Source organism: Esox lucius, chromosome 14, assembly GCF_011004845.1.
Source record: "Esox lucius isolate fEsoLuc1 chromosome 14, fEsoLuc1.pri, whole genome shotgun sequence".
NCBI classification, from domain to species: domain Eukaryota; kingdom Metazoa; phylum Chordata; class Actinopteri; order Esociformes; family Esocidae; genus Esox; species Esox lucius.
In genome coordinates this window covers 8,132,467-8,159,940 of record NC_047582.1, presented here as the reverse complement: position 1 = coordinate 8,159,940, position 27,474 = coordinate 8,132,467, and the positions used below count along the sequence as shown (strand labels likewise).

At 45.8% G+C, this 27,474-nt stretch overlaps 1 protein-coding gene across 1 annotated transcript in view; it reads right to left on the bottom strand.

Moving 5' to 3' along the window:
• The window catches only part of pcsk5a (proprotein convertase subtilisin/kexin type 5a), a 35,726-nt gene extending 8,800 nt beyond the window's left edge, over positions 1–26,926 (bottom strand). Inside the window, exons 1-30 of the mRNA XM_020053702.2 lie at positions 26,878–26,926; positions 25,376–25,561; positions 25,016–25,159; positions 23,081–23,157; positions 22,580–22,668; positions 22,106–22,278; positions 21,060–21,278; positions 20,642–20,742; positions 20,057–20,160; positions 19,557–19,674; positions 19,051–19,239; positions 18,229–18,365; positions 17,960–18,085; positions 17,635–17,737; positions 17,096–17,286; positions 15,041–15,125; positions 14,640–14,743; positions 14,073–14,214; positions 13,835–13,950; positions 12,042–12,144; positions 11,620–11,756; positions 11,273–11,473; positions 10,587–10,655; positions 10,407–10,449; positions 10,087–10,229; positions 9,642–9,842; positions 9,254–9,337; positions 8,810–9,008; positions 7,145–7,359; positions 5,921–6,163 (exon numbers count right to left, since the gene is read on the bottom strand). Coding sequence (XP_019909261.2) covers positions 5,921–6,163; positions 7,145–7,359; positions 8,810–9,008; positions 9,254–9,337; positions 9,642–9,842; positions 10,087–10,229; positions 10,407–10,449; positions 10,587–10,655; positions 11,273–11,473; positions 11,620–11,756; positions 12,042–12,144; positions 13,835–13,950; positions 14,073–14,214; positions 14,640–14,743; positions 15,041–15,125; positions 17,096–17,286; positions 17,635–17,737; positions 17,960–18,085; positions 18,229–18,365; positions 19,051–19,239; positions 19,557–19,674; positions 20,057–20,160; positions 20,642–20,742; positions 21,060–21,278; positions 22,106–22,278; positions 22,580–22,668; positions 23,081–23,157; positions 25,016–25,159; positions 25,376–25,378 — 3,859 coding nt within the window. The 5' untranslated portion in view covers positions 25,379–25,561; positions 26,878–26,926. The remainder of the gene's footprint in view (positions 1–5,920; positions 6,164–7,144; positions 7,360–8,809; positions 9,009–9,253; positions 9,338–9,641; positions 9,843–10,086; positions 10,230–10,406; positions 10,450–10,586; positions 10,656–11,272; positions 11,474–11,619; positions 11,757–12,041; positions 12,145–13,834; positions 13,951–14,072; positions 14,215–14,639; positions 14,744–15,040; positions 15,126–17,095; positions 17,287–17,634; positions 17,738–17,959; positions 18,086–18,228; positions 18,366–19,050; positions 19,240–19,556; positions 19,675–20,056; positions 20,161–20,641; positions 20,743–21,059; positions 21,279–22,105; positions 22,279–22,579; positions 22,669–23,080; positions 23,158–25,015; positions 25,160–25,375; positions 25,562–26,877) is intronic.
• Between the last annotated feature and the right edge of the window lie 548 nt (positions 26,927–27,474).

Below are 27,474 nucleotides of genomic sequence, written 5' to 3'. Positions count from 1 at the left end.
CTCTAGTCATCTTGAAGCAGACATACAGTATGGTAAGTTATTTTGGAACACCCAATCGTAAAGAAAGGATAGTATCGATTTGCAGTACCTATAAGGTGGACAGGGAAAGTCATCACAACCTTTTCAAAGGATTACTATTTTACAAGAAAATCAAACCAGATGTAATACAAAAAAAGCCAGTGTGCATCAATCCTTCAATAACAATATAGAACATGTACATTGTGGATGTTTTCCTGTTCTCAGTGACATCAGGGCATTAAAACTGAAACATTTTTACCCACATATTAACTGTGTAACTTGAGGTGACAAAGGCCGAGATAACATTCAACACAAAGACAAACATCCAAGGCATTTCCCCACCCTGACTTTGGAAAATTGCATCACAACTCCATTCTTCTGCTTCTTCTAAACTAACAGAAACTGAAACTTGAAGAACCACGGAAGTTGTCAGATAAAATGGATGCTAAATTCTTGGGGTTTTACACATTTATTATGTATTTAACCGTTATTCAGCCAGGAAGTCACTTAAGAACATTCCCATTTTTGAGGGCTACCTGGCCAAAGTAATTTTATTGCAGCACAGGACAGTACACAAAGCAACACGAATAATGTAAGAAAAAAATATGTACCAATAAAAAATAGACAATATAAACATTAAATTCTAATAAATATAGTGGGGAACATGTACAAATAGGAATAGGGGCTTCAGCAGGTGCAACTGTCAGATATCAGCTCTTTGATTATATTTTTGAAGGTGTAGACGAGCGTGAGCCAAGCGTGTCTAGCTTAAGGGTCTTTTGTAACTCATTCCAGTCATTGGCAGCAGCAAACTGAAATTAGTATCGACCAAAGGAAGAATAAGCTTTAGGACTAACCAGAGTAATATATCTTCCGGAGTGCCGGTTACTATTAGAGTACAACATGTTAAGAAGCGAGCTAAGGTAGAGAGGGCATTTACCTATACGTGACTGAGAAATAAATTGGTACCAGTGTGTTTGGTGATGTGTGAAGGGACTAATTAACCAGGGTGTAAAGTGTAAAATGAGTGCAGCACCGGGCACTGGTCACAAGGTGAATGGCGGAGTGATAAATTGCCTCTAACTTATGGAATAGCCTTTTAACAGCAAACCTAAAAACGACGTAGCCATAGTCAAGGATTGGCAGGATGGTCAATATAACTACGTAGATGTCTGGATGCAGCATGTGTGAATGATATCTTATTGTGGAACGAGAAACCTAATCTGGATTTAAGTTTTGACCGTGACTGGGCAATGTGGATATTGAATAAGAGTGAGTAGTCGATCCAAATACCAAGATATCTGGAAGTGTTGACATACTCCAGATCAGTTCTACTCAGGGCAAGGAGGTTTTGAGGGCAAGCGGTTTGTGGAAGGTTTCCATTACTTCATTGTGATTTTAGTATTGAGGAGTAGATGAAGGTCGGCGAAGGCATGTTGAATGTTTTTACAACAAAGTGTTCAGTGAGGAGGCTGTTGAGAACAATGCAGTGTTCAGTGAGGAGCCTGTTGAGAACAACAGTGTTCAGTGAGGAGCCTGTTGAGAACAACACAGTGTTCAGTGAGGAGCCTGTTGAGAACAACACAGTGTCGTCAGCATAGAGATGGACGAGGGAATTAGCGGCTGCAAAGGCAATGTCATGAATGTCAACAGGGAACAGGGTCGGCCCGACATGGAACAGGGACGGCCCAATAGAAACAACTCTTCAGGGACTCCCATGAAACCTACCAGATGAGTGGACTGCTGGCCCTCAGAAATGATGCATTGCACTCATTTTCAAATCAGGCAAGCTAGTCCTCTGCAGAGCTTAATCATAAGGATGTGATGGTTGACAGAGTTAAAGGCTTTAGCCAAACAGCGGTGCAGTACTGCTTTTCGTCATATGCATGTTGTTTAGGGCCTTTAGCAATGCTGAGATACACCCCTGGGCTCCTCTAAAACCTGACTGAACCGCCGTGAGAAGATTGTGGCTCTAAATGACAGGCAAGCTGTTTACTTATTTTTAAAAGGCTGAGGACATTTTCTCAGAGTCTCTGAAAATAGGGCTCCATATCATTGAAACCAGCTGGCTTGTACAGATTTAATTTGAGTAACTCTTTTTGTATCTCATTTACTAATATTGGCCTAAAGGAGAAATGGGGGGGGGGGTCCTTAGGGGGAACTCTGCAGGGAACAGAGGGAACAGCATCAGCTGTAGTGGATGACTGGGCAGATTTAAATGCATGGCCAGTCTTATTAAACTGACTACTGAAACTCTCAACATTTGTGGATTTGTCAGTAGACATTACATTCTCATACCTGAGTGTTTTTGGTAAAGGGTTTCTATCAGAACCACTGGTCACACATATGTATTTGTAGAAGGGGTACTCCTAAAGCTGGCTTTTTGAGGCCAAGACTACGCACCAGAGCAATATTCAAGCCGGACTAGCTCAGTCAGTACAGGACTAAACCTGGGGCTGCAATGATTTTTCTCTTGAGTGGGGGATGTCTACTCAGAACATTTTGGAAATAATATTTAAAATAAGGCTGCGTATCCTCAACAGAGGGGTAAGGTCAATTCGAGGCCGTTGCGTAGCTGTTAGGTCAGGTAAGAAGGCTTGCTCATTAAGGTGTGTTAACAGGCGTTTTACACTGATAAGAGGGGACTGTTTGACAAGACTACCACCATGGTCACAAAGGTCTTGGCCTGACTTCAGCCGTATACCTTGTAGGAGTATTAGGGGTTTTGACATATAAGTGGCCTTATTCACAGACCTGGGTTTGAAATGGGTTGGGGTCTGGACAGTTTGGGAGAGATTAAGTGCATCTAGATGGGGTTGTCCAGAGTTTGTCAGATTGAGCACATCCCAGTTAAGATCAGCTAATACAGAAACTCTGAAGAGAGATAAGGAGGTATAAACTCACTTAAAGTTGTCGAGGCACAGACAGGAGCAGAGGGAGTTCTATAGCAGACAGCGAGTGAGGGAAATGTTTCTTGAGAATTGGATTTTCACAAGAATCTGCTTGAGCTGTTTGGAAACAGATTTAGATAAAATGACATCGCAAATTATCCGCTCAATAGACAGCTACACCATGGAGGACCTATCTTGACAGATTAAATTATAACCAGGAATGAAATCCTCAGAGTTTGAGCGTGATTATCTGAGCCAATATTCAGAGATGGCCAGAATGTCTGGTTTAGATGTGCTAAAGTTATCAACTAGTTGAGTTTTGGAGGGAGACTGAATAAGTCCTCAACTTTTGCAACCACAAGTCATCAAGCCTCATGCTGTTCGCATCCTGAGTGACAGAGTTGATGACAGATAAAGTTTATCACAACTCTGACTGGCTTAATGTGAAGTGCATCAAGTGACCATCCTGTACATGCATATACAGTGGGGAGAACAAGTCTTTGATACACTGCCGATTTTGCAGGTTTTCCTACTTACAAAGCATGTAGACGTCTGTCATTTTTATCATAGGTACACTTCAACGGTATGATTTTTAAGTAATTAATTAACTTAAGTATTTGATCACCTACCAACCAGTAAGAATTCCGGCTCTCACAGACCTGTTAGTTTTTCTTTAAGAAGCCCTCCTGTTCTCCACTCATTACCTGTATTAACTGCACCTGTTTGAACTCGTTACCTGTATAAAAGACACTTGTCCACACACCACACTCCAACCGCTCCACAATGGCCAAGACCAGAGAGCTGTGTAAGGACATCAGGGATAAAATTGTAGACCTGCACAAGGCTGGGATGGGCTACAGGACAATAGGCAAGCAGCTTGGTGAAAAGGCAACAACTTTTGGCGCAATTATAAAAAAATGGAAGAAGTTCAAGATGACGTTCAATCTCCCCCGGTCTGGGGCTCCATGCAAGATCTCCCCTCTTGGGGCATTAATGATCATGAGGAAGGTGAGGGATCAGCCCAGAACTACATGGCAGGATCTGGTGAATGACCTGAAGAGAGCTGGGACCACAGTCTCAAAGAAAACCATTAGTAACACACTAAGCCGTCATGGATTAAAATCCTGGAGTGCAAGCAAGGTCCCCCTGCTCAAGCCAGTGCATGTCCAGGCCCGTCTGAAGTTTGCCAATGACCATCTGGATGATCCAGAGGAGACACAAATAGAGCTTTTTGGTCTATCCTCCACTTGCTGAGTTTGGAGGAAGAAGGATGAGTACAACCCCAAGAACACCATCCCAACCGAGAAGCATGGAGGTGGAAACATCATTCTTTGGGGAAGCTTTTCTGCAAAGGGGACAGGACGACTTCATCATATTGAGGGGAGGATGGATGGGGCCATGTATCGCAAGATCTTGGCCAACAACCTCCTTCCTTCAGTAAGAGCATTGAAGATGGGTCGTGGCTGGGTCTTCCAGCATGACAACAACCCGAAACACACAGCCAGGGCAAGTATCTCAAGGTCCTGGAGTGGCCTAGCCAGTCTCCAGACCTGAACCCAATAGAAAATCTTTGGAGAGAGCTGAAAGTCAGTATTGCCCAGCGACAGCCCTGAAACCTGAAGGATCTGGAGGTCTGTATGGAGGTGTGGGCCAAAATCCCTGCTGCAGTGTGTGCAAACCTGGTCAAGAACTACAGGAAACGTATGATCTCTGTAATTTCTGTACCAAATATTAAGTTCTGCTTTTCTGATGTATCAAATACTTATGTCATGCAATAAAATGCTAATTAATTACTTAAAAATCATACAATGTGATTTACTCGATTTTTGTTTTAGATTTCGTCACTTACAGTTGAAGAGTACCTATGATAAAAATGACAGACTTCTACATGCTTTATAAGTGGGAAAACCTGCAAAATCGGCAGTGTATCAAATACTTGTTCTCCCCACTGTACATGCATATCGATACAGGACTAAGACCAGATCCTAATACAGATCCTTCAAGGTTCTCAGTTTTGGCATCACTGATATTCAAAAATAGTCCGCACACTCATCCCCCCTTAGGTCAAAAGGATTTTTCATTGGCCTTCACACCCTTAAAAAGTTCTACCGTTGCACCGTTGAGGACAGCATGACCCGTGGCATTAGTGGTTGGTATGGCAACTGCACTGCCCTTGATCGAAACACTTCCGAAGGGGGAGTGAATTGTCAAGTTCATTACCAGGACAGGGCACCCTGCCAACCAGGGCCTCTGCACCAAGCATTGTTAGACAAAAGCCCTCCAAATAGTCAGACCCCAGCCATCCTCCACTGCCATCCTCTATACTAACAGACTTCACCTGATCCACTCCAACTGCATTACAATAGTGTGGATAAGTTCCCGCAAGGAACAAGCGTTGAAAAAGCCTTCGCCCGCTGCTTTGGAAAACTAATGCACCTTGCTTTTTGGCAAAGACATGTCTTTCCAGAAAACATGCTCTCTCTCAATCCCCCGCTGTATGAAAACAAACTGAAACAGCCAACAGAAGCAGAGAACATTTCACTGCTGAATGTAGCTTAAATGTATGTTGGATTATTTCTGCCCTTTTCTGGTTTCCACCCAACTCTGGCAGCGAATCCTAGACTCATGTCATTGGGTCCACTGGATTTTGAGTCTGCCACGTGGAACGCACAGCAGGCAGGCAGTATCATCAATATTTCTGGGATTGCATTTTAAAGAAGCACAATGAGAAGCCCCTCTCTAGTGACTGTAGGATTGTAAAAAATTTAAATAAATATCTGACAGAACTTATTCGAAAAGTTGTCTTTTCAACATCAATTCAACTTATTTTCAACCAGGAAGATTTATTTTCAACCTCTGTTCAACTTAGGAAGACATCTTTTCCACGTCTTTTCAAATATCTTTTCAACATATTTTGCTCAGTGGGAAGTATTGTGATACCATCATACCTCAAAGTCCTTGGGTATTCCCAGTAAGGAAACGCTACTGTTCTATTGTCACTCACTGCTCACCTTTGCACACGCTGGTCCTGCTGTCCCTGTAGGTGTGTGATGGGCAGTCGGGCAGACAGGCTCCGTTGTGAAGTGTGGCCTCTGGGTCGGAACAGGAGTCGCAGTCGTCCCCGTCCGGGCCGTCACACAGGCCACAGTCGGGGTGACAGCGGGCACATGTGCCCCGGATAGAGTCCTTGAAGAACCTCTCAGGACAGTCCATCACACACCGGTCCTCGTACAGGAAGTGGTACTCCTCGCAGCCTGGAGGGGGGGGGGGGGAGCAAGCAGGACCGCAGAAAGAGGAGAACAAGATAGGGAAAGAGGAGAGAGGTAGACAGAGGGAGAATGACAGAGAGGAGAGATAAGATGGACAGAGACACACTCATAAAGAATGGGAGTGATAACAGAGACAGGCGGATTAAGAGAGGGAATGTCTTGTTCCCAGTCCAACTATTGTTTCTAATCTCTATTCTCTCTTGTGCTCTGCCCTTTACGCTATTCCTCGGTGTATATTCATGTATACTGTTCCTCTGTATATATGCGTGTGCTGTTCCTCTGTATATATGCGTGTGCTGTTCCTCTGTATATACGCGTGTGTGCTGTTCCTCTGTATATACGCGTGTGTGCTGTTCCTCTTTATATACGCGTGTGTGCTGTTCCTCTTTATATACGCTTGTGTGCTGTTCCTCTGTATATACGCGTGTGTGCTGTTGCTCTGTATATACGTGTGTGTGCTGTTCCTCTTTATATACGCGTGTGTGCTGTTCCTCTGTATATACGTGTGTGCTGTTCCTCTGTATATACGCGTGTGTGCTGTTCCTCTGTATATACGCGTGTGTGCTGTTCCTCTTTATATACGCGTGTGTGCTGTTCCTCTTTATATACGCTTGTGTGCTGTTCCTCTGTATATACGTGTGTGTACTGTTGCTCTGTATATACGCGTGTGTGCTGTTCCTCTGTATATACGCGTGTGTGCTGTTCCTCTGTATATACGCGTGTGTGCTGTTCTTCTGTATATACGCGTGTGTGTACTGTTGCTCTGTATATATGCGTGTGCTGTTGCTCTGTATATACGCGTGTGTGCTGTTCCTCTGTATATACGCGTGTGTGCTGTTCCTCTGTATATACGCGTGTGTGCTGTTCCTCTGTATATACGCGTGTGTGCTGTTCCTCTGTGTATACGTGTATACTGTTCCTCTGTATATATGCGTGTATACTGTACGTGTGTAAATACACTCTCACGTGTACACTGGCTGCCGGTCGTACACTCCTGGCAGGCGGTGGGACACCGCAGACACTCCCCGTCCCTGAGGAGGTGAACGGGGGGGCAGGTCTCCACGCACTGGTGTTTGTGGAGGAGGAGGGGCTCCACACAGCTCAGGCAATGGGTGGCATTCTTCGCACATGAGGTGCAGCCCGGGGCACAGCTGCGACACATCTGGCCCGCCGGATACCCTCTGCAGAACGCACAGAGAGAGAGAGCTTGGCTGATAAGAGGTTCTGGTGTTATTCTTCACACTTCCTGTCATAGAACAAAAGGAATGGACCGGATGGCAACGCTTTTAAATCAACAACGGAGGGTGGGCGATTGGAGGATCTACATCATTGGGTGGAGAAGAGCTTGTCCTGGATAGCTGTAATTACAACTGAGAGTGTTTCAGTGGGTACTATACAGTTGTGTTGGCTCCGCAGTCCGGTGAATGGACAGACGTACTGTGTGGCCTTTAGATAAGGAGGATAATAGCTGCAATACATCACCTGTCATACCTCACACCCTCACTTTGCACGGTTAACGGTGTGTGTTGTGATGAGCAATAAATTGCAATGTTGGATTAGCATTGGGTTGGAGCAGAAACCTGCACACGTTAAGGTTCTTCTGGAGCACGACCAGAGATTTAAAGATCAAGATTTTCCGTAACAGAATGTAATGTTTAACCGTGATTAAGAGTCTGGTTTCAGCAACACCGGCTTTACACATTTGATATAATCAAGTACACTGAACAAAATTATAAACGCAACATTTCCCCCATTTATCATGAGCTAAACTCAAAGATGTAAGACTTAAACAAAAAGCCTATTTCTCTCAAATATTGTTCACAAATCTGTCTAAATCTGTGTTAGTGACCACTTCTCCTTTGCCGAGATAATCCACCTCACAGGTGTGGCATATCAAGATGCTGATTAAACTGCATGATTATTACACAGGTGTGCCTCAAGCTGGCCACAATAAAAGGCCACTCTAAAATTTGCATTTGCATCACACAGCACAATGCCACAAGTTTTGAGGGAGCATGCAATTGGCATGCTGACTGCAGGAATGTCCACCAGAGCTGTTGTCCGTGAATTGAATGTTCATTTCTTTATCATATGCCGTCTCCAAAGGCGTTTCAGAGAATTTGCAGTACATTCAACCGGCCTCACAACCGCAGACCATGTGTAACCACACCAGCCCAGGACCTACACATCCAGCATCTTCACCTCCAAGATCGTCTGAGACCAGCCACCCGGACAGCTGCTGCAACAATCGGTTTGCAGAACCAAAGAATTTCTGCACAAACTGTCAGAAACCGTCTCAGGGAAGCTCATCTGCATGCTTGTCATCCTCATCGGGGTCTTGACCTGACTGCAGTTCGTCGTCGTAACAGACTTGAGTGGGCAAATGCACTCATTCAATGGCATCTGGCACTTTGGAGAGGTGTTCTCTTCACGGATGAATCCTGGTTTTGAGAGAAATATTAATTTTGTGTACATAGAGAAAGTCTTAGCTCTTTGAGTTCAGCTCATAATAATTGGGGGCAAAAACAAAAGTGTTGCGTTTATAATTTTGTTCAGTGTATAAATCACCTACCGCACCTTCAAATATTAATAACACACTGCACCTTTAAAACATTTCAAATGAACTCTGACCTCTGGCATTGATGAACACACTGTCCATCCTGCAGGTAGAGCGGGGCCTTGCGTACCAAATGACAGCGGGTGCAGTGCTGGGCATCCACACACTGCACACACCCTTGAGGACACACCTCACACGCACCGCTCAGGCGGCTGGCGAACGAGCCCGCCGGACACTTCAAGACACACACCCGCTCTGTTGTCAGGAAATGCCCTGAAGGGAGGATACCGTGAGAAAACAAGGACACGTACACGCACAAGCGCACACCAGATAGATACACACGCTCGCCAAAGTCCCAAACAGATAGTACAAGCAAGGCTCCAATCCAATCAGATAGCTACTATTGCACCAATGATTGTGTTTTTCACAGGGTTAAGCTAACCTCACTGGAAACAGATGAGTGCACACAGCCACGCATTCTGACAGAAAGTGACATGAAGAAATAGGGTCAGACAGACCTTTCACACAGGTTCTACACTGATTTTTCCCTTCCCCTGAACATGATTCACAGGAGGCATGGCAGGCCTGACACTCTCCATCATCTGTAGGGTAGAAAATACAGAACTAGTCAATATGACATTATTCTCATTATAATCATAGCCTGCCACTACAGTTTTGTGGGATCAAAAAGGGACTTCTTCCAAAATGGATTTCCCGCAGCAAGGAACATCGTAATGTTAAAAAACCCCTTGCAGAGTGAAGTCAAGTGCCATGTTTATTACCAATCCTCAAACTGTAAGGAAATTAGTTTCCAAAATATGCCCTAACAGTGCGGTCACATCCACTTTGAAGCACATTCACTTCTCATTTGACTGTTGTTGGTAAAAGGGATTCTTTAACTCTCACCAGTGTGGAAGGTTTTCTCAGGACAGGAGTCTCGTTCAATGACACACTCTCCCTCCTCAGCACTCTTCCCTCCCACACAGGAAACGCAGTTGTCACTGTCGGGGCCATTGCATGTCGCACACTCAGAGTGACACTCCTCGCACTCTTGGGTGTCCTCGTCTCCGTAGAAACCCTCTGGACACTCTGTCACACACTTCCCCTCTGGGTAAAACAGAGCCCTCCTTAAAGATGGACTCCTGGATATTGAGCTCAACAAAGTCATAGCATAATGTACACGTTGGTTTGTAACAAATTATATAAAGTGCAAAACTTTACACCGAGATGCTTCTGTATGTAAGCTGTTTGAAATAATTTAGCTCCAGAAGGCATTTTTAAAACCGGAAAGAAGGAACACACACACACGCGCACATTTTCTTGCAAACAGTTGCACCATCCAGACTCCCACCTGATAAGAAGAGGTCTGTCTCACACCAGTAGCACTCGTGTTCGTCACAGCTGACGCACTTCTCATCACACGGCACACAGGTCATCTGGTCCTCTACGCTGTACGTCTTCGCCGGGCAGTTCTTGTAGCAGCCATCTTGGAATCTAAACACATTGGGAGAGGTCGGTTTGGTGTGTTCACCCACCTGCGATGTCACCCGTTCATTTGCAGAGCACACATAAGAGGTATCGAGAAACGACGTCAGACATCGCCATCTGAGCGGTGTTTCGTTAAGATTCAGAACAGGCTTTGTAGGATTGGAAATTCCTTGTACTACTCACTTGTAAAATCCTCCAGTGCAGGATAGGCAGTGCCTGGGGTTATCTAAAGAATACAGAAAAAACAGACACTCAGACTCCCCATCCTCCTACCACTGTTTCTGTGGTCCTTGCTTACCGTGTTCAGACTGCTAGTTAGACAGATGGGAGTTCAGATAGGGTTTACGCGAAACAATGACTTACACAGTACACACTTCATACAGCCCTCCTCACAGGCCATGCAATCATCATAATCTGGATCTTCCACCTCACCTGACGGAGTGAGAGAGGGAGGGAGAGAGGGTGGGAGAGAAGGAGGGAGTGAGGGTGGGAGAGAGGGAGTGAGAGAGGGAGGGAGAGAGGGTGGGAGAGAGGGAGGGAGAGAGGATGGGAGAGAGGGAGGGAGAGAGGATGGGAGAGAGGGAGTGAGAGAGGGAGGGAGAGAGGGTGGGAGAGAGGGAGTGAGAGAGGGAGGGAGAGAGGGTGGGAGAGAGGGTGGGAGAGAGGGAGTGAGAGAGGGAGGGAGAGAGGGTGGGAGAGAGGGTGGGAGAGAGGGAGGGAGAGAGGATGGGAGAGAGGGAGGGAGAGAGGGTGGGAGAGAGGGAGGGAGAGAGTGGGAGAGAGGGAGGGAGAGAGAAAAAGGAGCAAAAAAGAGAGAGATTAAATAAACAGACAGACAGGCAGACACGCAGACAGACAGGCAGGCACGCAGACAGACAGGCAGACACGCAGACAGACAGATGGGAAAAAGGGAATTACGCGTCTCTTTGGAGACAGAGGCGCTTCAAAGACTTCCACCCCCCCCCCCCCCAGTTCATACTTTATTCAGCGACGTGGATTATATAATTAGAGGACATCAAACAGCAAAACATTTCGTCGCTGTCTGTCACCTTCTCCACACTCGAGTCTGATGCACACGCCGTTGCTGGTGTAGTGGGAGGAGTTACAGCGCAGGCAGTGGCTAGCGGAGGTGCAGAGCTGGCAGTTGTCTGGGCAGGCCTCGCAGCTCTTCTCCTGGGTGTGGAAGTAGGCCTCCGGGCACGTGTGCACACAACTCTCCTTGTACAGGTAACGGTCCATGTTGAATTTATCTAATGGAAACACATGAACAGAGTCTGTCTGTCATACGTTATGCAAACATACACATATATACACGCATATACATTTACTATAGAATGAGGGGTTTTGTAGGTGTGTCGTCCCAGAGTCACTTGGGCGTGCTGTTCCTTCCCCTCACCGGTGTCACAGCTGGTACAGTTGGCAGGCCCACTCTCCGAGCACGTGGCACAGGTGTGGTCACACAGGTGGCACTGTCCATCTGATTGGTACCTCCCCTCAGAACACTGAGCCACACAGCGACCTTCATCCAAAAACCTGAGACAGTGAAACAACAGCACCAAACCATTAAACTACATTTGTTACACATTCAGCATGGTATATGCAGAACTCCAGTCATTGCACTAATGCTAGTTTCTCAGAACATAGACTTACTTAGAGGGAATACAGCAGATACAGCCCTCACCATTGACCTACCTAGAGGGACTACAGCAGATACAGTCCTCATCATAGACCTACCTAGAGAGAATACAGCAGATACAGCCCTCACCATTTACCTACCTAGAGGGAATACAGCAGATACAGCCCTCACCATTTACCTACCTAGAGGGAATACAGCTGATACAGTCCTCAGTGGATGGGCCTGTACACTTCAAACACGTGGTGTCACATGCATAGCACTTCCCATGGCCATCCTGGTACTCTCCTGGAAAACATAGACAACACTTTAGTGCTATCCTTACGCCATGCCATTTCCTCTGAAAGAATCTTGTAACCACAATTTGCACGTTCAGCTGCACAGGGAAGTTCAACCTTTGCTTTAGGCAAGGGTCGAACATCCCATCACTACTTCAAATAGCTTGTTGAGTTTAAAGTTCACGCTCACCTCCATGCCATCATTGCCGAAGAACAGAAAGTGTGTATGGTGGCTATAGGAAATAATTCACTAGTACCAGTAAGAATTCAGCCATTGTTTTGTCAGTGTAAAGTTTAAAATATCGATGCTACCACGACAGATTAATGAACGTAGTTTGAAGTGTTATGGAGTAGTTTTCCACTTTAAGTTAAAGGTAGAAACCGTCTCCAATCATGAATTTGGACGATGCTAATAACGCTACAGACTGGGACAGAGCTGAATAATGGATTATTTGAAAAAATTACTATGGGCCTTCTGGAACATATGTTGGTAAATAACATTTCAGAAAAATAAGATTTTTGGACAAACTATCCCTTTAACCAAAAGCTGGTTCATATTAGCTAGTTATAACACAGAATTTTTGAATACTAGTTTTTCATTTGCTTGAAGGGCATTCTAGAATGGGTATTAAAACCAGATAATAGAACAGTTGATGTCTAATTCTCTGTAAAATCTATGGGACCCCGAAACATGATGAGATATGAAGTACTGCACATGCAGACCTAACTTACCACAAAGTTACAAAAAGTTAAACCAACATCATAATATTGCAATTAGATACAATTTAAACACAGGTCTAATGAGGAAAAACATAGCTAGTTAGCATTTGTTTGTTTTTAAATTATCTGATTCATTTATCAGTTACATCAATTCTTCTGTCATGTTTGCAAATGACTCTATACATTGTCAAATCCCCCCACATATGTAGTTTGACGAGTGGTTTTCATCAACGTATTGTTGAATTCAATTGCTATATTGACAGATTTACTAGGTAACAAATTATCTGTGAAGTCATTTGCAATGCGTTTCCTCAATTACTGTAATGGATGTCTTAAACAGTGCGCTGATGAAAGAGCTCCATGTTTGGAAAAATCCTGTCTTATCAACTCATTGTCATGAATGTATCCAAATGAATGTCACTAGAAATAGAAATGCAGCTACTTTGTTGTTATTTCGTCTGCAGTGGTTGGTGTGAATGTGCAAGACCGCTGTTAGCAGGCCAGCAACCAACAGATACATCTGAATAACTTTAAACATATTCCTTAGTTTACCTAGTCAGAGTATTCATAGAATCAGGAAGGAATTATCAAGAAATCTAATATCGTATCACCCGGATTTTTGGAAAACCAAGTAATTTATGGAACGTTCTCTGAATTTCTAAACAAACTATGGAACGTGAAGATCGTTTTGGTCCATTGTAATTGAATCAAATCAATACAACTGGTGGCATCCCAGGCGATAGAATGAAATAGAAAGAAGAAAGTTTAAGAAAACTTTGTCGTAGCGTTGGCGACGTATGTGTGCTTCACTATGGTTTCTTTGGCATCTGTGATATAAGTGGTGAAAACCCCTTCCATTCTGTACATTACCTCAGAAGTAATGGATGGGGCAGAGACACAAGGCGCAGCTGAGTCAGCATTCCTCCCTCGCTAACAGGCAGTATCTGGGTTTATGTAGAGTGACTGACTGATTGACCAACCGTCTCCACAGGCAGTGCTGACCACACACACTCCGTCCCGCAGGCTGTGTCCACTAGGGCAGCTACTGCAGTCCTCCTTCCCTGCTCCCACACAGGTGAGACAGCTGGCATCGCATCTGAGGCGATACCAGATAACAGGCTGAGACTAAACACACTTACAGTCATGCACCGGAGTGGGAGCGACCATTATGATAGTAAACAATCCACCTACGCCGACACGCGGCGCTCCGTCCCTCACCTCCTACACATCCCGGGTCCGTCACCGGTTCTCCGAGGGCTGCTCTCCGTGGCATAGAAGCCGGCACTGCAGGAGAACACGCACCTCCACTCCTCTATCAGATACCCATCAGCACACTGGTTACACGCCTCAACGCCTGCACCTGGGCACAAACACAGCTGTGTGGGCCATTTCCAACACACACAGAAAGAAATACACACAGGAAGAAATACACACAGGAAGACGCACAAACTCTATCTAAATGGGGACACCAAAGTTGATTGCCCTTAAAAAAGTCACATTTAATAATCATTAACCTCCTAAACTTAACCACAAACTTTTATTGCTAAAATTAACATGACCCTAACTTCTAAACCTAAAGTCAACCCATAATGCCTAACCCTAATACAAATTGGTAATGTTGCCCTAAACCTAACACATAAACTGCCCAAAAATATCTTGGAGACCACTGAAGTCATCACATTGAAGTCATTTACACGGACATACACTTTTAATCATTTACACTCCCATTTGAATCACTCAGCTTGAGGGCTGGGTTGGTTTGGTACAATCTACACCTCCCTTTACCTGCACAGGTAGCGCAGGCCTCGTGGCAGGGTTCACAAGTGCCCTCCTGCTCGTTGAGGTAACTTCCTGGTACACAGCTCCTCTGGCAGCGGTTCCCCAACAGACTGCAGGAGGTGAGGGAGAGAGTGGAAGGAGGGGTGCGAGAAAGATAGGCTCACCAGTATCCAAACCCCGGTGTTCCTGACCCAGAGCACACACTCAATGAGAAGCTTTATCTGAAAACTCTCAACACACACAACAAACATTATAATGGAGTTTGCTTTATTGCGATGGATTGAAAATCTGTGTTTGTGTGTGTGTGTGCGAATTAGTATTCTCCGTGGCCAAGATAGAGAATCACTGTGTACAGAGTAGAAGTGCATACGTTATTAGTTCGCGCATCATCGGTGGGATTGGTTCACCTTGTGCCTGCTTGGCATTCCGTGCAGATGTTCGCTGAGGTGCATCTCAAGCAGTTTTCACTGCATTTCCTGCACATGTTCATATCTGTGGGGAAAAACACAGCAATACAAGCATTCATGCACGCTAATTATACTTGGACTCCATTTGAAGTGAGAGCATTGTTCCATAAGCAAATGTTAAGACTAGATGTTGTTTACCACAACCTTACAACTGAGGAAAATGAGAGATGAATTAATTTGTTTTCCTGAGGTTGATCAAAGAACAGCCATGGCGTAAAGTATGTTCAGTAAAATGTAGGATTCAATCATGGTCAAAACATTTTACGGAAATGATGAGTCTAGGAGTGGTTCTTCCGTCATGTTATCAAGGTGTGGTTGGACCAGACCTGCAAACTAATGTTAGGGGGTCTGAGGTATCATGAGGAGGTATGAGGTAACATGAGGAGGTCTGAGGTATCATGAGGAGGTCTGAGGTATCATGAGGAGGTCTGAGGTACCATGAGGGGGTCTGCGGTATCATGTGGGGGTCTGAGGTGCCATGAGGGGGTCTGAGGTACCATGAGGGGATCTGAGGTACCATGAGGAGGCCTGAGGTATCATGAGGGGGTCTGAGGTACCATGAGGAGGCCTGAGGTATCATGAGGGGGTCTGAGGTACCATGAGGAGGTCTGAGGTACCATGAGGGGGTCTGAGATATCATGAGGAGGTCTGAGGTACCATGAGGGGGTCTGCGGTATCATGTGGGGGTCTGAGGTGCCATGAGGGGGTCTGAGGTACCATGAGGGGATCTGAGGTACCATGAGGAGGCCTGAGGTATCATGAGGGGGTCTGAGGTACCATGAGGAGGCCTGAGGTATCATGAGGGGGTCTGAGGTACCATGAGGAGGTCTGAGGTGCCATGAGGGGGTCTGAGGTACCATGAGGGGATCTGAGGTACCATGAGGAGGCCTGAGGTATCATGAGGGCGTCTGAGGTACCATGAGGAGGCCTGAGGTATCATGAGGGGGTCTGAGGTACCATGAGGAGGTCTGAGGTACCATGAGGGGGTCTGAGATATCATGAGGAGGTCTGAGGTATCATGAGGGGGTCTGAGGTATCATGAGGTGGTCTGAGGTATCATGAGGGGGTCTGCGGTATCATGAGGGGGTCTAAGGTGCCATGAGGGAGTCTAAGGTATCATGAGGGGGTCTGAGGTATCATGAGGGCGTCTGAGGTACCATGAGGAGGTCTGAGGTACCATGAGGGGGTCTGAGGTGCCATGAGGGGGTCTGAGGTACCATGAGGGGGTCTGAGGTACCATGAGGATGTCTGAGGTACCATGAGGATGTCTGAGGTACCATGAGGGGGTCTGAGGTGCCATGAGGGGTTCTGAGGTACCATGAGGGGGTCTGAGGTGCCATGAGGGGGTCTGAGGTACCATGAGGGGGTCTGAGGTACCATGAGGATGTCTGAGGTACCATGAGGATGTCTGAGGTACCATGAGGGGGTCTGAGGTGCCATGAGGGGGTCTGAGGTACCATGAGGGGGTCTGAGGTATCATGAGGAGGTCTGAGGTACCATGAGGGGGTCTGAGGTATCACTCAATAGGAAATGGGTAAGGTGTTCACTTTTGAAGCAATTTCGGCAGAAGCATTTCAGATACAGAGGTCCAAGTTCCTGACACAACAGGTGTCTTTGTAAGAGGTACTTTGTAAGAGGAAAGGCCAGAAGGGTGATTTGCTAGGAAATATGTGTCGATCTGTGGAATCTGAGGTTTATGAAAATCTATCACTTGTGCAGGAGGGCATTTGAAGGTATTTGCTCAACTACTGACACCACCCTGATAAACAATGAGAAGCTTTAAAATACAGTCGACAATACTGAGGTTTTCTATAGGTCTTTCCAGTAGGAGGGATGGCAACATGTTTTCTAATATACAAATAATAATGGGATTCATCACAACATACCTTACTCTGACAATCTATTGGCTTGATAGTACGCTACTTTTTTCCAGATCTCTGTGGGGGGCACTATTTAACAAACAGTGAGTGATTAGAGAGGCCTCCCCGTACAAACCATGGTCCAAGTAGTACCCGTCAGCACAGCTGGCCGTGCAGCTGTTGGTTCCCAGGGTCAGGTGGTGTGTGGGCTGACACGCTGTGCATTGGTCGCTGCGGCTGCCAGTGCAGCTCTCGCAGGACGCGAAACACTTCTTGCAGCGGTGCCGGTCGCCCCAGAAGCCCGGCGGGCACGCCGACACACATGTCCTGTAGGAGAGACAGCGTATGCCCCGTGGGTTAGAGGATGTTCTGTGGTACAAAACTATGATTGCCTTGGAAGGGTCTCAGAGGGAATATATGTGTGACTTATGGGTCCAAACCGCACAGCCGCAGAGCCAATGCCGCTATATGTCTGCAACTCAATTCCAGCCAAATGTGATTCATAAATATGGAATATTAGGCCGCCGGACTTCACGGCCCATTATAACTTTGAATTATGTTTTCTTATTATAAAATATAAATTATATAGCGGTGTCATCAATTCAAAGCAATGGGTGGAAGACCTACTGAATCATTGTGGAATTTAGCCTATCCTTATACAGGTAATACTCTGACCTGGTGTTGTTCTTGAACTTGAGGAAGAAATGCAGGCAAGTGACACATTTCTCAGGGCCTGGTCCTTCACAGCCATCCTCGCTGCACTCTAGGTCGCATGAGCCTGAGGAACACACCATACTACATTTCCCACAATGCACTTTTGTTGCATCACATAGAAAATAATAGGGCCTCTAAAATAGAAGTTTCAACAATACAGTGAGGAAGGTTACTTATTATACACATAGAGCTCTGAGGCAGGGTACAATTAGTATGATTCCAGGGTCTTAAAAGGGTTTGATAATTGCGTGGTGCCTGTTCTGTACCAGCAGATAAGGTGACTCACCGCTGTATTCCTCAGTGAGGTCACCACCTTCAGTTGGCAGCTCTGCAGAGCGGGCTTGCTCGCGGCGCATGGAGTATGGGTGCTCTGAAGTGCCAAAAAGCACTAGAGACCACCCTTTCAGTTCCCCTGTAAACCAGTAGAGAGAAAGACGAAAATACAGGTTACCAGGTTATTAGGACCAGAGGTTTATTCCTGGTATTTGATAAACTGGTAAAACCCTTTCTTTCTGTAATTTTTATGGTACTGAATAGAAGTGTAGCTGGTCAGACCTGGTTCACTGTTGTCCCTCTGCTGAGAGGGAGTATCCAAGATCTCCAGGCTCCACTCTCCTGCTGCCTTCTCCCCCCAGCAGTGAGTGGTCATGAACTCCCAGTTCTTGAAGCCCTCATTGGAGTGGTCAAGAGGCCTGCACCAAAACACAACCACCACCCTTCCTTTAATACATTGACCACTATGACCAGGGCCAAAGCACAACCATCGTTTCACCTACTGAGCAATATGACAAGTAATAAAGAACAACCATTACATCATATACCGCAAATGTAACCTGGAGCAAAATAAAACGTGATCAAACCATTTCATTTCTAGATTACCCCGCCCCATCTCCAAAAATGCCAGTACTTTTTTAGACCTGAAATGTCATCCAATGTCCACATGAGTCAAAGTCCCACGCCATCTGCTGTGCGGATCTACGTTTCCTATTCGTGTGGCATGGAGAGAGGGCTGTAGCTAGGCTATACGCCAGATGGCGCGGAACACAGACAGTCCCCATTAGACCACGTTTTAGAAGAACAAAAATGTGGACATTATTTTGAATTGAACTGTCGCTTCAGCTCACTTCAGAGCACAACACCAGCATAGTTTCTAATCACCGACACAATTTCCAATCGGTTTTGAGTGCTTCGATATGACACCCTTTGTGGGCTACATTATTCCCATCCAACCTGAGGTGAACTTTATTAACCGAAATATTCCCTTTTCATATTGTCTTTTTGAAGGGTCCCTACAACTGCAGTGGACGTGAAACGAGGCCGGCGCTGTGCGGTTCTGCTTGGCTTCACCCAGGACTGTGAACTGGGTCCAAGTCCTACCTTGGTGCCAGGAGTTGTGATTTGGTCCCGGCGGGTGACCTGACAGTGATGGAGAGGTCACCTCGGTGACTGTGGCTGACGGTCACACGGATGACTACGTGCTCCAGATAAACAACGCGCTGTAGGGGATGACGCGAGCAGCCAGTGGATTCATGCACGCTCCTCAGTACAAGGCCCGGGGAAATTATTCTGTTGTGGGAGACGGGGGAGACACAGAGAGAGAGGGGACAAAGAGAGGGAGAGAGAGAGAAAAGACAGAGGAGGGTGAGGGAGAAAAGAACAGCAGGAGGGTGAAAGAGGATGCGAGAGAGAGAGAGACGGAGAGAGAGAAAGAGGGAGATAAGGAGAGAAAAACAGAGAGGAATGACAAAGGAAGCACAGAGGAATTGTTAGGGAATTCCCATGCCAACGGTGCATCAGGAAGCTCCACGGAGATGAATGGATGGATGGGCTTCAAACAGAACAGAGGATTGTTGTCTATGGTAGGTTGCGGTTGTCCCAGCTACCTGCTGTGCTGGATGGGAGCCTCCTCACACATATGCTGGGAGGGGACCAGTCTCCATCTCTCAGCCTCCTTCACCATGTTCTCCGCATCCAGCAGCCCAAAGCCATGAAAGTGACTCACTGCCAGACGAATAAGTAAATGAATCAAAGGATGGAAGGAAGGCGGGAAGGTAGCATGAATACACAAACACAAGTAAATAAACGGATCAATGACTCAAGCAGCCAATCAATGAACTAAGCAAGCAATCAGGGATACAATTAGTCAGCCAATACAATTAGTCAGCCAATCAGATAGGAAAATCTTAAACGTGGTTGTCGGCAATTTGTTGTTTTGAGATTCAGTACAGTGACGATTGTTCTTTTTCCTTGTATGTTTCTGTGAAAAATACAGGAAAATCTCTAGGAAATAAATAAATCCACCGGGCACCTCTGGGTCTGAGCGTTAAAGGAACGCAACATTAATCATGGAGTCATGGGGAACAAATGTAGTCGCGTCGGCTACCCTGGTATCCAGCTCCGTTGGCGTGCCAGTCGGGGGCCATCACGCGACGGGCCTGGGAGGTCCTGACAATAATGTGCTGCACGTCCCTCCAAGTCACCAGTGGGCTGTAAACGGGTCAAACAGATCCAAATGAATAACACTGATCACTGTGTAAGTAACACCACCAGAATAGTCTACATCAGGTGTGTCCAAACTATTCCACGGAGGGACGAGTGTCTGCAGGATTTTGCTCTCTCCTTGTACTTGATTGACTAATTAGGTTACTAATTGGTTAGTTTCTACTCTCACCTGGTTGTGTAGCTGTGAACTGGGAACCAAATTTCTAGGAAAAACAAAAACCTGCAGACACACGGCCCTCCGTGGAACTGTTTGGACTCCTATGGTATACTGTAACTACGGCTTTTTCTGGACCAATGTGACCAGATAGGAAAACATTTGAACTAGGGCCCGTTCTATTGTGAAATAAAATGTACTGAGAAGGCGTTTCATTAGGTCAGACTTTTACATGGTCAGGGCGTGTTCAGAAACACCTGCATGTTCTGAATAGATTTAGAGAGCAATGACATCTACAGGAAAGTTGGTTACTTGGCCTCCAGCAAAAGTGCGATGACCCCTGCTGCAATTGGGGCAGAGAATGAGGTCCCAGAATGCTCCTTGCTACAGCCTTGTTTTAGGTCCAGTGTAACCTGCCGGACAGAAAGTAATGATGAGTGACTATTAAATAGTAATTTACGTGTCAGTACAGTGTGTCAAAAAGCGAGAGTGAAAAATGTATCTGTCCCCGTCCTTTATTCCACGAACAAGCGCTGAAGCTAAACCCGTAGAGAAAGTTACAGACTCCACTTTTTCACATTTCATGAAAATCACTGCTATTCTCAGCTGTTATATCAACTCAAAATGTAGTTGGGAAATATTGCCTGGCTGGCAACAATTTCGTGTGAATTCAGAAAGTAAAATGAATTGATTAAATTGACATTGAAGAGTAGTGTTCAGTTGTTCTCACCATCCTGGCTCCGTCGCTGTCTGTGGCGCTGGGGCTGTAGGTGGAGGCCAGGGTGGAGGGGCATGGCTCTAGGTAGTCAGGTCTGGTGCCGCTCTGGGTGGTGCTACTGATGGAGATGGTGTAGATGCTGCTGGCATAGCCATCACAAGAGCAGTGGTCCCCATTCAGCCCACCGTTACCCGACGCCCACACAAAGATAGAACCACGCCCCTTCCTACCCTAGGGGTACATGGGAGTAGTAGTTCAAAAGGTGTTCTGTTTCCTGTATTGGTGTGGGTTAAGAAAATTACCCAATAGGGTCAAAAAAAAAGTACTGTTCCACTAAAATGTGTTTTCAATGGATCACAGAAACATCCTTTTGGTCAAATGACCTTCATAAAAGGTTTTGGAAGATTCGGGTGAGGATTGTAAACAAGGATCCAAGGTTGGATTTGCAGATATTCCAGACACTATTGGTTTAGGTAAGGATTGTGATAGTAAGCTGATCCTAGATCTGTGCCTAACGGCACCTTCCTCCCCTGTGATTTATGCAGAGCGTAAAGAGACACTAATGATTCATATTTTAATGTTATTTACACATTGATAAGGAGATCAAGATAAACCCTAAAAGTAAACATACAGCCTGCAGCCAAAGATTGACACGCAGACAAACACATATTTAGACTCAGGCAATCAGACACATTCAGCTCGGCACACGCACATGCATGTGCGCGCACACACTCACACACACACACACCCGTTTACTTAGCTATGTAAATGGAAACACCAAAGTTGATTGCCTAATCTTAACCCCAAACCTTACCCTAAACCTAAACGTAACCCTAACCTTGACCTCAGCCAAGGCCTTCTCACCCTAAACATTTAAGCCAAAAAAAAACTGCCAACAATTGCCTTTTTTCCGAATTGTAACATGAAAAATGTGCCCATAAGTCACCTTTTTATGATTTATCCAGTTTGTAACATTTTAGTCCTCTTTATATACAGTAGTTAAGTCAGAAACACACACACACACTGTGCTCGGGCTGAGGAGTCCGCCACACACTCACAGTGCGTATGCCGTTCTCTAAGGCACGGCGAGCCAGAGGGCCAGGCCCCTCCACCGTCACACCGTCATCCTCCGGCCCCCAGCTGGCAGAGTAGATATCAATGTGCTGCTGCCTGAAGCTCAGAGATTGGGCCTCTACCAGATCCGTCACGTCTCCGTCCAGCATACGAATACCTGTAAATACGGGTGGGGGAGGGACCACGATAGCCTTAGTATTCACAACATAGGATGTATCACCCACGGGAATAGGCTGACCAGAATTAGATAATGTTTCGATGATACCAGCTGCCCTAAAGGACACCGTCACACGTACTCGTTTTCAATAAATAATATCCAGTGCTGTCCTCACCGGCAGTATTTTTAAAACTGAACTGAATGTAAAGTATGGAAGCATTTCTTCCCATTTTGGGTTTTGTGTGTCCTAATAAAGGACAGTGAACTTCTGATGAACTTCTAACCTGTGGTGTTGACTCACCGCCTATCTGAGCGTCGAAGGAGATTCCAACAGAACAACGGGAGTTATTTGCTGCAGCTGCGACCATCCCAGCGCATTTGGTCCCATGACTTCACAGAACGAGGAAGGGAATGGATACAAGATTATCTTAGTTGCATATGTATGAGGAGACAGTCTATACGTACGACATCAAACTGGGAAAGAATAGAAACATGCAGTGAATATTCATATATGTAAATGAGCATAATATATAGATGTGGATGAGCATAAATGTGGGCAAAAAAAATGTATGTTGTTTTATTTAACTGGTTTTCAAGGTTTAAAAAGGCTTCTGAAGTTAACAATTTCCACTTCAACATTTCAGATTCAGTTTGACCTAATGAAAAATGTATCAACCCCTACAATGCAGAGCCGTCATTCATTATAAGCCGGCATTACAATTGATGTTTCTCGTTTATTCAGTATTCTTTTCCATTTTTAAACCCAGCATCTGTTGCTGTGATCTACGTGCATTTGACTAACCTGTTTTCAGTGCTGGAGTCATATCTGGGCGTGGGGTCATCGTCATTCCCGTTGACATCATAGCTGGCAAAAGAGTCCTACAATAGTGACACAACAAAAAATACTATATGCTGTATAGTTTAGCAGTGTAAACTGCTAGTTTACACTGTTGTGTGTATTACTGCCATACTTGCCAATCAATCAATCAAATGTATTTATAAAGCCCTTTTTACAACAGCAGTTGTCACAAAGTGCTTTACAGAGACACCCGGCCTTAAACCCCAAGGAGCAAACAACAGTAGTGTTGAATTTCAGTGGCTAGGAAAAACTCCCTAAGAAGGTTGAATTTTAGGAAGAAACCTAGAGAGGACCCAGGCTCAGAGGGGTGACCAGTCCTCTTCTGGCTGTGCCGGGTGAGATATTAAGAGTCCAATTGGAATAATAAATACATTTCTCTGGGCTAAATCCAGAGTCTATTTGATTTTAGACTAGGTCAGAAGATTGACCAGGTGGACAAGGACAGGGACAGCAACGGGCCCCCCAAACCAGGTAATCCGCAGGTGTGGACCAGGACCTCATCTCCTCCTAAAATTTAAAACTGGAGGAGACTGAGAAAAGTTAGTAGTACATCCCTCATTGCCATATCTAAATGTTCAATAATACTACCCTGATTGATGCTGGTTTACAGCACTCTTTTTTTTTACTATGTATATTGTTGCTTCTTATTATTTGTGTGGATATATCACTACATAGTTGTCGGGGGCCATGTCACAAGAATTTCATTATGCAGGATGACGCTGTGTTGTTTGCTGCATTTGACAAATAAACCAGGTGTGGTACCATTTTCTTCCTGCCCCCAACTTGGCCAGATCTTCAGACTGATGACAGGTGTATATCAAAACCAGGGCTGAGACAGCATCCACTCTGTCAACCTGATCCAATTTTGTCCTTGTCTGGATGAGGTCAAATCATTTGTCCAACTCAAGCGATGCTGAAAGACTCCTCATAGCAGGTCAACCCCTGCAGCGCCCACCCCGCCGCTGACTCCCGCGTCATCCCCCTCAGTCATCCCTCTCAGTCATCCCCTAGCCTGGTGTGAAATTCGCCCCTGCATTCCGGTCTAACGTCAACATACATAAGTCACGTCAGTCAAATGTCATCCTTTCACCTGAAGAACATCTCTCGCCCGAGATCATCTCTCACCACCTCTGAAGCGGAAATGCCTATCCGTGCGTTTGTTTTCTCTAGAAGCAATTATTGGAATGTAGTACTTGGGGGCCTGCCTGCAAAGTCAATTCATAAATTAAAGCTCAATTCAAAACAGTGCTGCAAGGTCCTGACACAGACAGATAAGTATTCCTACATCGCCTGATCCTCGCTGACCTCCACCGGTTTCCTGTCTCTCAAATAAGTGATTGTCCTACTTGTCTATAAAGCTCAAAATGGCACCTGATCAGCCTCACTGTCTGACCGTTTCTCTCGCTAGGAACCATCACGCATCCAACGATCAAGGCACGCCATGCCGGCCCTTCCCTTCCCGCTTCATTTGCTGCTTTTAAGACATGATTCAATATTTGGTTTGATTTGTTGTTGTTTTAAAAACACATATATATATATATATATATATTTCATATTTGTAAGCGTTTTCAAATTATTCTTGTATAATGAAAAGCTCTTAACAAATTTAATACATTATTATTATTAACGTCTAGTCTTGTCCTCCTCCAGTCAGAGCCTGTTTACTCACAAATCAACCGAGCGGCGTCCGAACGCTAAAGTGAACCAGACATTTAGCCTGCATTTTAATACTCTGCCTTGACCTTTAAAAGCTCCCGGCCAAGAGCTTTGACTGCACATTGTCTCGGCTCTGGACTTTTAAATTCGGGACATTTGCCAAATTGATTTTAATAAATGTCCTTGTGAAGTCTGCGGGAGAGACGGATGCGAGGCACTTACATAATTTGGCCTGAGATCAGGATGCTCTCTCTCAATTCCGTCATCCAAGATGGACACCACCACTCCCTTGCCCGTGGGTCCTCTCCCCCACGCTGCCTCGATGTTCATGTGGGATGGACAGTCCGGTGAGGCTTCACTGCAGCGCTGTTGACCAGGTTGCACATGTCACGTTGACTCGTTCAATCATATAGGGCACGACGAAACAATGTGACATTCTGTTTGCGGGTGAATCGAACACACCTGCCGGATGTTTTTGTATGTGTTTTTGATCATGTTAAAGCCCTCTTTAAAAAAAAGATAAAAACAAAGGATGCATTATTGCACGTCACTGCTGCGCCCTCCCAGCTGGGGATTACTCACCATATACCACAAGGTCTTCGACTGGGACACATTGAAGGCCGGTATCTGGTTCTGGTGTTGGCTCCTGTCAGGTTGGGTCGGGCCTGAGTCAATGTGTTTAGTCCGGACGTCAATGGAGTAGATGTGACTGGCTCTGGAGTTCCTCTTGGTCCTCTGATAGACGGTCTGCTGCTGCACCCATTGCACCTGCACAGGGACATTCTCAGGTTGCAGGGGCCCTACTCCGACTGCTGCCTTCTTCATATGGAGTATGTGTGTTTAGAGTGGAATTATCCCTCTTGGCTAAATCCCTTACAGGTGAAAGGTCAAACTAAATAAATGTATAAATGCAACATGTAATGTTGGTGATGTTGTTTACATTCCTGTTAGACAGCATTTCTCATTTGCCAAGATAATCCATCCACCCGACGTGGAATATCAAGAAGCTAATTAAACAGCATGATCATTACACAGTCACACCTTGTATCGAGGACAATAAAAAGTCACACTAAACTGTACTGTTTAAAGGGAGAGCACAATTGTCATTCTGATTGCAGGAATACCAGTAATGTTGCTATTAAATGTTCACTACCATCAGCCCTCCTCCAACATTGTTTCAGAGGATTTTTAATTGAGTCCAACCTGCCAACACCACGTATAACCACAATGGTCCTTGACCTTTAAATCTGACTTCTTCACCTGAGACCAGACAGCCAGACAGACACATTGACGTGGGTTTGCAAAGAAGTATGTTGCCACAAACTGTTTGTGTGTGTGTTTCTACGTGGGGGGATAGGGTTGTGTGTGTGTATGTGGGGGGATAGGATTGTGTGTGTGTGTGGGGGGGGGTAGGGTGGTGTGTGTGGGCGGGGGGATAGGGTTGTGTATGTTCGGAGGGGGGGATAGGCTTGTGTGTGTGTGGAGGGGGGGTAGGGTTGTGTGTGTGTGTGTGGGGATAGGGTTGTGTGTGTGTGTGGGGGGGGTAGGGTTGTGTGTGGGGGGGGTAGGGTTGTGTGTGTGGGGATAGGGTTGTATGGGTGTGTGTGTGGGGGGGGGATTGGGTTGTGTGTGTGGGGGGGGGTATGGTTGTTTATGTTTGGGGGGGGATAGGGTTGTGTGTGTGTGTGGGGGGGATAGGGTTGTGTGTGTGTGTGCAGGGATAGGGTTGTGTGTGTGTGGGGGGGGGGGATTGGGTTGTGTGTGGGGGGGGTAGGGTTGTGTGTGTGGGGAGGGGGATAGGGTTGTTTATGTTTGGGGGGGGATAGGGTTGTGTGTGTGTGGGGATAGGGTTGTGTGTGGGGGGGTAGAGTTGTGTGTGTGTGGGGGGACAGGGATGTGTGTGTGGGGGTGGGTTGTGTTTTTGTGTGGGTGGGGATAGGGTTGTGTGTGTCTGTGTGTGTGTGGGGGGGGGGGGGAGGATAGGGTTGAGTGTGTGTGCACCAGTGTACTTGCAGGACATCATGCAGGTGATGAATAATATAGGAGGGTATGGTTAACTGTGAAGTCAGATGGAATTACTTCACCTTGGTCTCTTTGGCCAGGAGGCCGGTAACGTCGTTGTTGGAAGCCGTTGACCGCTTCACCGTTCCACCATGGTGGAATCTGTAAAATTCCTTCAGGTCCCCAATCTGAGCGCGGTAGGAAACACAGACACACAGACAAACAATAATTTACACTGTAGCGGAGTCTGCTGCTTTTTTTTTTTAACCGGGTCCCCATGTCTAAATAATAAATAATTAAGCTGTCATTGACATCAGTCATTGAAAAAGCAACTTTACACCCCTACTAGGCTTTCAGCTCCGACAACCCGATCCCTGAATACTGAAGCAGCGGCCGGGATGCACTGTGGGTATGAACTCTCCTTTCTGACACCCTGGTTTATCATGACGACATGACGTGATGTGTGCCTGGACCTGACAGAATTGAATGTAGGCTTGTACACACTAACCAGGCCATGTTTCCATCAGAACACTGTTAGAATGAAAGGCTGGACAAAACAGTAAAGCACGGTTTTGTTGTTGTCTAGGGACATGACTTTAGACAATTTGAATATGAAAAGTGTTCAGGTTTTTCTTCAATATTGTTTTGAGGCAAGCACAAAATATTGTCCAATTCTGCTC